The sequence below is a fragment of the Canis lupus genome, chromosome 9 (genome assembly GCF_003254725.2).
Source record: "Canis lupus dingo isolate Sandy chromosome 9, ASM325472v2, whole genome shotgun sequence".
NCBI classification, from domain to species: Eukaryota; Metazoa; Chordata; class Mammalia; order Carnivora; family Canidae; genus Canis; species Canis lupus.
Window position 1 is genome coordinate 25492895 of NC_064251.1, and position 10686 is coordinate 25503580.

General features: G+C 55.8%; 1 protein-coding gene across 2 annotated transcripts; it reads right to left on the reverse strand.

Moving 5' to 3' along the window:
- Positions 1-327: 327 nt before the first annotated feature.
- COPZ2 (COPI coat complex subunit zeta 2) lies at positions 328-10257 on the reverse strand. 2 transcript variants are annotated; one of them, XM_025440188.3, is made up of 10 exons: positions 10138-10257; positions 9306-9380; positions 7636-7717; positions 6993-7084; positions 6499-6554; positions 5735-5812; positions 3294-3345; positions 2639-2677; positions 1889-2005; positions 534-669 (listed from the first exon to the last, which is right to left on the reverse strand). In XM_025440188.3, exons 1-9 carry the CDS (start codon positions 10246-10248, stop codon positions 1928-1930), a joined length of 663 nt encoding a protein of 220 aa, XP_025295973.1. In that variant the 5' UTR covers positions 10249-10257; the 3' UTR covers positions 534-669; positions 1889-1927. The 2 variants fall into 2 exon arrangements, with proteins under 2 accessions (XP_025295974.1, XP_025295973.1); XM_025440189.2 differs by lacking the exon at positions 1889-2005 and having other exon boundaries at positions 328-669.
- Between the last annotated feature and the right edge of the window lie 429 nt (positions 10258-10686).

The following is a 10686-nucleotide window of genomic DNA, read 5'->3' on the forward strand; positions in this document are numbered from 1 at the left end:
GGTTTGGGAAGTATACATTTAGGAGTATCATCTTTTGTCTCCTTTTCCCCAAATGTGCCCTATTGCACCATTATTACTGTTTTTTTTTTTATTCTGCTACACAATCGTACCTAGCCCTTCCCATTGCATATGGGGACCCGTGGTATCAGTATCACACACCCCACTATGATAAATCGTCCCTCTCTCGTGGCCCCCTCCCCAACACATGGCCACGGGGATAAATCCTGGACACCCTGGTACTGGGCGTCCTTAAGATGAGTCGCAGGCAGTGCAGGAGCCCTTATAAGAACTTATGCACATTTCTCAGGCCAAGAGAGAAGGAGACCATTGGCAGGAGACAAAGCAGGTTTATTAGGGCTCTGGGGCGAGGAATGCCTAAGGTCTGAGTTAAGGCAGCTCAGCTGGTTCTCGTGGCTGGAGGGACAGGCCAGGGCAGTGAGAAGGGGTGAGTCAGTACTGAAGCCAAATCTTTGCATCTCAGAGTCCCTGGCCAGAGACCTCAGGAGTCAGTTCTGGGAGGGCCTAGGGATACAGATGGGTCTCTCCTGTTCCCTGGATCTTTGAGATTTTGCCAGGATCGGGGAAATGCTCTGGGGGCAGGGAGCCCTGAATGCACAGCCTTCATTTCAGTAACGACCATTTAATTTGTTCCTTGGCAGACTGAAGAACCTGGGGGATAGGGAATACAGCTGAGAGAAAGAATTGGGTGGGGAATATCAAGTGCCTTAACGCTGGGGCGCGGGGGGTGGGGTGGGGGGGGTGGGTCTACAAGCCGGCTCTAAGTGTCCCTGCAATCCTCTGTCACTAGGTGGCAGCACCTCATCTGTGCCCGCTTTAGTGGGACCAGGCCAGCAAAACAGAGCAGTCCAAACTGGCTGCAGCCGGCTCCCGGCTCAGGCCTGAGCCTGCCTGGCCTTCCACAGTCCCCAAGTCTGCAGCCAGGGGTGTGGCAGCAGGCCTGGTCTCCCCCAGGCCGTGTCATTCCAACGCCCGCCCACAGTGCCACGTCTCGGCAGAGACTAGGCCCAGACCAGATACTTCCTGTGCCCAGACAGCTCGGCAACCCCCTAGCTCTGGCCTGGGCTGGCAGTGTATCCTCGACACCCCACCCCAACTCCCTGCTGATGTGGCACAGCTGGCAAAGGGGGGCTGGCCTAGTGCTGCCACGGGACACCTGCATTCAGATGCGCTCATTCTCACATCCTGGGGAGGAAACAGCCTGGTCAGGGACTTAGACAAATCCATTCAAGTGTGCACGAACACAATGCCAACATGGTGGGGACCCCAGGTTTGTCCCTCAGATCATCTTTGCAGCCATCAAGCCTCATTCCCCTCTGAAGAAGTCCCATGCCACGCTGTACATATCTTCCTCCTGCACAGTGTCCCTCCTCTCTCAGGGGCAGCCTGGCCCTGGGTTTCTCCTGCTTCTCCTAGCCAGAAACGAACTGTCCCCTCATGTCCTCTCCCAGTCACTACCTACACCTTCCTTGGTTCTTACTCAAGAATTCCATTAAAGTGCTGTGTCTTCATTCTCTCCCCCTTTGGAAAAAATAGGAGCTGAGCTAAAAGCTTTCCCTGCATTAGCTCTTCTAATTCTTGTAACAACTCTCTCAGGAGTGTCCCATGATTGTGTGAGGCCCAGAGAGGTTGAGTAACTTGCTGGATGTCACCCAGCTTGCAGGTGGGAGGCTGGAACATCCATCCTGGGATGACTCACATCTGCACCTGTGTTCTTAACGGCTCTGCTCAGTGCTCTCCAACCTCTTTCTGACCTGAAAACTGCCATGTGGCTGCCTTCATTCCAGCAAATTGTGAGGACACATAGGAAACTGGGAGGAGGGAGAGGCAGAGCAAGCGGCAGGGGCAGTAAAGGAGGGGGACATGACACCTGGGGCTCCATGCAGGATGGCTTGGCTCCACCCCTGCCTTAGCTGTCACAGCAGGAGGTAGTTAGTGCCCTGGGCAGGAAGTTCCAGAAAAGCAGGATTAGTCTGGGCAGAGAGACCTGTGGGCAGACAGAATGGAGGTCAAGCAGTGGGCCTGACAAGCAGGAAGTTTGCACAGCTGTGGAACCAGTCACGCCACAGATCCAGGAGTCTGCCCCCTGCCATACTTGCACCCCAGACAGGACCATGCAGAAGTCGGGTGGGGATGGACTTTTCCATGGCCAGGTCATTTGGGGGGCCAAGGGGGCAACTGGTGAGTGGTCGGTTTCTTAACAACTCCAGCAGGAACCCTAAACTGCATGGGGTGAGGGGGGGTTAAAAGGAAAAACTCCCATTTGGTATCCTTTCTGGGTTTGGGGGAGCACCAGGGGCCTCAGTTCCCAGAATGCTTTGGGGGACAAGTGACCCTGTCATCTCCAGAGTGGTAGCTCAGCCTGGGGTTTCCATGCAAAGCTGCCAAGCCAGGAAGTGAGGCAGACCACTGGTGAGGTACGCGTTGTTTATGAATCCCCAGCTCTGTCCCATCTTGGTGTTCCCGGAAGCCTCCAGTGGCTCTCCAAGAGACAGCCCCATCCTTCCCCCCCTGCACCCCTGACTTCTCAGCCTCAATAGCCCCTGCCCCGGTCCCCCTGGGAGGCTCTTCTCTCCTCCCTCTAGCCTATTTCTGGCCATGGCAGACGCAGGGGGCCTACCTGGGCCACACTCTGTTCAGTCAGGCTGCTGTCATCGGCCTGCAGGGAAGCAGTGTCAGAGGGTGGTCAGGCCAGGGGAGGGGACAGAGTGAAGAAAGAGTCTTTGGGGGTGGTGGTGAGGTGAGGCAGTGGTTAGGGGACCCAGAACCACACTGGTATCACCAGTGAGTAGAAGCCCTGGAGCCTGCCACCTGGGGAGCCAGGCCCCTGGGGCCTGTGAGGCATGGACAGCAAGGGCATGAAGGCAAATAAAGATGGGAGAAAAGACTTCATCCAGACAATAAATGCCAAACTAGGCAGGGAGAGGGTCTGTCTGCACCCCAATTCTCCACACTCAAGGCCAAGGCAGCCACCCGGTAGCCCTTGGAGAATTTCTTCCTTTCCCCACTCTGTGCTTCCCACTGGGGAGGATGGAGAGTGAGGTACTTGGTGATTCTACAGAGGGAGAGGGCAAGAGATCTCTCTTATTCACTGCCACCCCCACATGTGCATCAATCCAGGAGCTGCTTCTGCTAGAGGAATGTGGGTCCCTAGCATTGTCCCTGGCCCTGACAATGCTTGTAGGGGGGGGACGGGAGGCTGGAAGTGTGGGAAGGGCAGCCCGGGTGGGAGTGAGGATGGGGTGGGAGTGAGGGACATGCAGGAAGACTCTTACCCTAAAATTCACTTTCTGGATCACTTGCTGAGCATCACTCTCCAGAATCACGCTACAAGATGAGAGAGGAACCAAGAAGAGAAAATCAGTGCTATGACTCTGCCCTCTGCGGCCTTTCCCGGCTGAGCCCCTTCCCTCCCTTACCATATGCTGCAGGCATCCCCTCCAAGGCACCTTCCCACTGATACTCCTCGGCCAGAGCTCTCCCTCCCTATGGACAGCCCTCAGCTTTGATTCCTCTACACTTCAAACCTGGTGGTCACACACTTGGTGGTCATGGTTACAAGCTCTGGAATAGGGTGAGGGCAGTCCAGTCTAGAATGATCACAGAGTCAAAAGCAAGAGACCAACAAACTTTGAGCTCTTGAAAGTTCACTTCACGTTCTGGATCTAGGGAGATGGAGTCAGATGTTGTGAAGGAAGGGAGGGTGCCTGGGGACTCCACCTGTTTCACTAGGATTCTGTGCCATGGGGTCATGCCATACAAGAAATAGAACACTTAAAACCAGGATCTGGGCACCTGGGTGGCTTAATGGTTGAGCATCTGTCTTTGGCTCAGGTCTTGTTCCCGGAGTCTGGGGATCGAGTCCTGCATCAAGTTCCCCACAGAGAACCTGCTTCTCCCTCTGCCCGTGTCTCTGCCTCTCTCTCTCTCTCTCTCATGAATAAATGAGTAAAGCCTTTATATTTTTTAAAGATTTTATTTATTTATTCTAGAGAGAGAGAGAGAGAGAGAGAGAGGCAGAGACACGGGCAGAGGGAGAAGCAGGCTCCATGCAGGGAGCCCGATTTGGGACTCAATCCCGGGTCTCCAGGATTACGCCCTGGGCTGAAGGCGGCGCCAAACCGCTGAGCCACCCAGGCTGCCCGAGTAAAACCTTTAAAACCAGAATCTATCTTCCCTTTTGATAGATCCAAGTATCAAGGCTTTTCTTGGCCAGCAAGCAGTCTTTCACCATGCAGTGGGGGCACAGGGGAGCTTTGTGGGTATGGGCAGGGGTGCCCGTGTGAGGGCTGGTCACCGTGGGTGGGATGGGGGGGGGGTTTGACTGAATGTTCCTCTTCACCCAGTGAGGCTCCTCTAGGGCAGAAGCTGAGTTTTTCTTTCACATCAATCCCAGGGAAGTGAACAGATATATCTTGAGAGCCTCTTTCAGGCCTCATCACTGGGACACTGGGCACCCCTTCACCAGAGATCCTTTCACCCATAAAGACAGAGACCTACCCAGCCAAGGCTCCAGTTCAGGCACTGTCTCAACTGACATGTCCCTGGTTTTCCTTAGAGTGAAACTGAGCTCCTGGGTGGGGGGCAGAGACTAGGCCTTCTGGGGCACAGGCCTAGAGGCATATAAAGCTTATATCCTCCCTGACACAGGCTCTTCCAAGGCCCTCATTTTGTATTTATAAATATAAAATGTGTGTGTGTGTGTGTGTGTGTGTGTGTGTGTGTGTTTGTGTGTGTTCCTTAAAGAGGTTCCACAAAATTGTATATACTTCTGGTCCCACTCATTTTGGGTTTCTGCCAATTAGCAAGAGGCATTGCCGCAACAGGCAGTGGATGGAGAGGGAAGGAGGAGGGAAGGAGAGAGGGCTTGCACAGCACCCCACCTCCCTGAGTGTACAGTGTCCTCGTAGGAAGAGCACAGTCTCTGGAACTATGCACATGGTGTCTGATCTTGGCCCTGCTGCTCCCTTGCCATGGGACGCTGGGCAGGTCGCTTGAATCTCTGAGCCTCAGCTTCCTCGTCTATAAACTGGATGTTATGAAAGAGGCACGTATTTACGGTGATTGGTTTCTCTTATCCTTCCCCCAGAGCCAGAACTTCTTTTTCTCCCCCCACATCACCTGCGATGGAAATAGACTAACCGGCCCTTCTCAAAAGGGCTCCGGGCTTCCCAGGAATATCACAGCAGAGCGGTAGGAGGTGATGTTCCTGGGAAGAGAGCCGTGAGCTCCACCTGCCTCACCTCAAGTAATCCCCATATCCTCTGGGTAGTTATCTTATCCACACTGGAAAGATGGGGAAAGGAAGGCTGAGGGAGTAAAAGCAACCAGTCCGGTCATGGTCTAGCTGAGGCTGGGATGGAGCTCTAAGAGGGGAGGTGTGGAGGCAGCAGGGGGCTGAATGGAGATCTCCCAGGGAGCCGCAGAGGCCTGTGCTACCCCTTTTTTCCTGGGCACCAGACAGCAAACCATTTCCCCAGACCCCGCCTATTCAACAGTTGGCCATAGTTGGACATGAGGTTGCTTTCTTGTTTGCTTGACTTTGGCTAACACTGAGATCAGCTTCCATCCTCATGAGCGGGGTGAGGGAAGGGAGGGAGGACTTGGCCAGAGAGCCAACAATGTGCTTGGTACAATCTAGAGCAGATGACCCCCAAAGGCACCTCCCACGGTGAGTGTCCCTGAGCAGCCCCTCTTCTCTGAGACCTCTCCTCACCCGCCATCCACAATCTCGTCCAGCACCAAGAAGGCTCCGTCCATGTTCTCCAGCAACCAGCGCTTCTCCACATTCTTCCTGGAGGCAGACACAGTTCCTGGACCTCTCCATGGCCAGGAGGACCTGGGTTTCTGCCTAAGTGAGGCAGACCCTCTCTCTCCACCCCTTCCCCCACCCTTATCCCTGAGGAGCACGGGGAAGGAGAATGTACAGGACAGTGAGGGTGATACCTATGCAAGGGATTCCTTAGCCCCCCTTTGCCCAAACTCTCACATGCGGGGCACTGACACTGCACCACCAAGTTACCCCTAATGCATTTCATGGCTAGGTCAGATGCTACAGCTGTACGATAGTTAATTGTTTTGACTGTAGATATTTATTTTTGCATTATGTTGACTCAGTTTACCTAGGCCATGTTCACTGGGACAGACAGATACCAGGTACCTGAATGGGGGTGCAGTGAAAACCATCCTGAGCTTCAAGTCAAAAAACCTGAGCTTGAGTCTCTGTTCTGATATAAACAGACTGTAACCCCAGGCAGATCACCTCACTTCTCTGGACCTCATTTTCTGGCCATACCCTCACATAGCTCTGCTCTGGGGACATCAAGGTGGTCTGCTAAAGGGCAGGGGGCCTTGGAGGAGGATGCTCTGGCTCCAGTCTTAGTCTTTTGAGGACTTCAGGAGGAAAGCAGAGGAAGAGTCCTGCCTCTGTGATGTAGCAAGGGGGGGTGAGGGCCTTGGAGGGCAGAGGACCTCACTTACCTTAACACGTGGCTCAGGGACTCAAACAGACAGGTGAGAACGGACATGAGCATCAGCTGAGGATGGGTGCATATGGGAGGAGGAGAACAAGAGAGCTTGTGGTTGAGAAGGCCAAAACTCCTTTTGGCCTTCTCAGAGCCTACCTGTTTGGCTAGTTGTCCCTTTTCAGAGAGGATGGAGCTGGCAACTGCAGCTTGACCTCAAGGGTGCCCTCCCGTACATGGGGTGCCCTCCCCCACTGTGGGACACTGAGTGTATCCCTCCCTAGTGATATTTAAAGAAGAGATAAAGGCTCCCTGCCCAGGACTTCATTTCTGGCTCCCAAGGAACCTAAGAGGCAACATGGAAATGTACCATTCTAGAAAGAATCATTCCAGCTGCTCCCAGCCCCCAGAAGGAGGGGTACCTAATGATAAGCCTTCAGAACCCAGCTTCTACCCCCGAATCCAAGCTCTGGACAGACCCTCTCTGTCACCCCAACCTCCTGAATTCACCTCATTCTCGTTGGAGGAGCCCACCACATACAGGAAGAGATCAATGCTGCTCTTGTAGACGATGGTCATGCCTCCGAAAAATGCAATCTCACCTAGAAGTGGAGGAGGCTTTCAGGTCTGGCCACCTCTGCCGGACCCCTCTTCCTGATCTCCAGCCCTGCTTCTCTCCCCCTTTCTCCTTCTTCACTTTCCAAGGAACCCTTGAAAAGACTAGCACTAAGGATACCACCATTAGGCTACTTGGTGTCCTTTCCCCCAACCCCTACTCTACTTCTGGTGATTGTCTCATTCTGAGTAGTCCACAAATCCAGTGCAGGGGCAACCTTCGGTTCCCCCTCCCACCACGTAAACACCTTGTTCCAGCTCCAGGCTGGTGGGGGACATACAGGTAGTTGGCACCTTCTGCGGAAAGAGAGGTCTGGGTATGTTGGGGGTGGAGTGTGGTGGGGGTTAGAGAGGGATGGGGAGTGAAGGCTCCCCAAAGGGAGGGAGAGGAGAACAGCTGAGAGGGAGAGGAAAAAGAACCTATAAGGAAAGGGGATGGCCTGTGGGTATGTATGGCCGACAGGGACAGATGTGTCCAGATGGAGGGGATGGCGATGTGCATCTGAGAGTTCTGGGCAAGGAAGAGGCGGACACTTACTGTCAGTCCGGCTGGTCTTGTTGAAGACATTTTTCTCGAAGGCCATCTGCTCCTTCAAGGAGGGGAATGTATCATCATAATACTATGAGAAAGGGAAGGAGAAGGGGTGATAGCTTTTCCACTGAGCCTGGCTCCTCCGTGGATGGGAGGCAGAGCATGGTCGGTGCTGGCCAAACAGAGCCCCATCTCCTGTCTGTTGCCTTCTAGGCCTCTGTGCTCACTGTTTTCACTGCAGACACACATTTTAAGCAAAGAAAGTCATAAAATATAGAGGAATTTTAAGCGCTGTATTTGGAGTCTCCTCCTGATTTCCCGGAAGCTTTTGTACATTTGGCTGATGTTTGGTGTGCTGAGGATGGGGATGGTCAGTGGGTCACCCTGTTGCTACAGAAACCCGAGTCCCCAGGAAAGATGGCAGAGCCGAGGGCCCCTTATCACAGCAATGACAATCATAGCAGCTACTCCATTATCCCCATTCTGTTGATGGGGGCACAGAGGTGGAAAGAAGTCAGCTAACTTCCCCGAGGTCTCACATTTGTAAGGTGCAGAGCCAAGGATGGTCTAACTTTAGACAGGGTTGTGGTGAAGACCAAATATCTAAGGGAAAGTGCCTAGCACTCACTGCATAACTAGATTGATGCTTTTTCGTTTGGGTTTGGTGAACCTCTTTCTCTGACTCAGTTTCTTAAACTGAACATGGATGGGTCCTGCGAGGAGAAGGCCCCAGAGCCTTTCGCATGGCTATCCACCTCTGATCATCTGCAGGAGCAAAGTGTGACCGGCTCAGCTTTCAATTTTCTGGATGTGGATTTTGCCACTTAGTACCCCATCTGCAGGCAAATGAGTAGCCTCCCTGCTGACTGCTGCTGTGGTGAACGAGCTCACTTGAGTATCAGGAAAACAAAAAGTTTCAGTCCCAAACGAACAAACTAGTCTATAATGCATTTCATAGCTAGTTTAAGTGCCATAGCCCTACTGTAGTTAACTGTGTTGATGATAGACATTTATTTTTGGAATATTCTAGTTTGGTTTACCCAGGCTATGTGGCACAGACACCAGAGAACTGAATAGTTGGTGCAGTGAAAATCAGCCTTCTGAGTTTCAAGTCAAAATACCTGAGTTTAGATCTGCGTTCTGCTAGTAATACTTGTGACCTCGGGCAACTCATTTGGCTTCTCTAGGCCACATTTTTCTTCATTTGTGAAATGAGAGAGTCAGACTGTATAGTCTCTAAGACCTTGTCTGGTTCTAAATTCTCAGGCTCCTCAGATTAATCCTTAGTGTTTCCCAAACTGCAGAAGAAAAGTGGACATTGCTCATATAGCATGTGAGGGCCAGGACTCCTGGGTTCCAGGCTCAACACTCCCCTGACCTCTCAGGGGGCCCCTTCCATGCTCAAGGTCCAGCTGGCCAGTGGAAAGAGTGATGAGAAGCCATTTCAGGGAATGTGAGTGGAAACAGAGGAGCCACACTCCCCACTCCAGGGGCCAGCTGTCTCACAAGGCAGGAGGATGGACAGAAGGACCTTTGGAAGGGTCTGAGTTGCTCTGAGTCACAGAGCCCACAGTAGGGTCTCTCCTAGGATGGAAGGTTCAGCTGGGTGGGGACTCCTGTTCCCAGGGCTGTGGCACAGCGTCCTCAGGGGCCTTCCAGGGAGGGTGGGAGGTTACCTTGGCCAGGAGGCGGTGTCCATCATTATCTAGGATGAAAACAGCCTTGATGGTGTAGAGGGAAGGTTCCTGCAACTGACACCAGGGGAGAGCTCCGTTGGCTCCTGACCCAAGGCAGACACCTGCCCTTGGCTCTATGGCATCTGCTGGCCTCAGGAGTCCATCCTCAAGGTCCAGCGACCCGAAAGGTCCACAGCTGGATCTGGCCCAACCCTGGGCTACACAGGCCAACTCCAGTGCCTGCTCCACTCCCGGGCGGATGTTCCACTGCAGGCCCCGGGTGGGCGCTGTGCCCATTGGGTGCAGAAGGTCCGTCCGGGCCCAAGTTCTGTCATGCACTGACTGCTCCAGAGCCCGAGTCGGAGTGTATCACAGAACCTGGGCCGGGGGGACAGCGGCGCCGAGCCTCCTCCTTCCAGCGGACCCCGGGCCGAGGCTGGACCCGCGCTCTCAGCGCGCCCCCAGCCCCCTGGCCCGGGGAGGGGAGCCCCAGGAGCCCGCAAGTCAGCCCCCCGCCCCCAAGAGCTCGAGCCGCGGGCGCTCCCCGCCCCCCCCGCCCCGCAGCCGAACCTCGGTCCCCCCCCCCCCCCCCCCCCCGCCCCAGCCGTGCCCATCGCCACTCCGAACTCATCCAGAACTTCAGTCCCCCGCGCACTCGGGCCCGGCCTCCTCGCCGCTCCGCGCCCGGAGAACTTCTGCTCCCTGCCCTGTCCCGGGCCCCCTCCCCGGGCGCTCGGCGGGGGCCCCCAAGTTCCCCGGCGCTGGCGCGCGCGCCCTCAGTGGCGACCCCCCTCACCCCGCAGCCGGGCCCCGGCGCCCGCCCGCTCCGTACCCGCAGCCCCGCCGGCTCCCCGGCTCGGACGGGCGGCGCCGGGCCCCCGGCCTGGGCCGCCGCGGCCCCCTCCCCCGGGTGCGGACGTGGCCAGGCCTCCGGCCGCTGCATTCCGCTCGCCGCCTCGCGCTGACAGCGCCGCCCGCCGCCCCGCCTCCGCCCGCCCCGCCCGCGGGCCGCCCCCCGGGCCGCCCCCCGCCGCCGCCGCCCGTGCAGCCCCCGCGGCCCGGGCCTCGCGCCCTCCCCCGGGGCCCCGCGGTGCGTGTCTTTCCCTCTCCGCGTGGCCCCTTCCTGCCACCCGCCCACCCGCCAGCGCCCCAAAGCCCAGCTCTCCTTCCCCCGCTTCTCCTCCTCTGCGCTCCCCCCGGTTTCGCCCAGTCCAGAACTCTCCGAATGTTCGGGCGTCCCGGGACCAGCCCTGCTTTCCCCTGCCGCCGACCCCCTGGCCCGTAGGGTAGGCTGGCTGCGGTGTCCGCAGGCTGCCCCGGGCCAGCAGAAAACACCCGCAAAGCCCAGGTTTGTCTCTGAACTCCTGGTAGATTCCTGGGT

Bases quoted from the DNA above. Each gene is read 5' to 3' on its own strand.
- COPZ2 (XM_025440188.3), bottom strand. From the start codon at position 10,248: ATGCAGCGGCCGGAGGCCTGGCCACGTCCGCACCCGGGGGAGGGGGCC. The intron at 9,381-10,137 runs GTACGGAGCGGG...CCCTGGTGTCAG, and splicing joins GGGAGCCGGCGGGGCTGCGG to TTGCAGGAACCTTCCCTCTA. The intron at 3,346-5,734 runs GTGAGGAGAGGT...CTCATCTTGTAG, and splicing joins GACGAGATTGTGGATGGCGG to CGTGATTCTGGAGAGTGATG.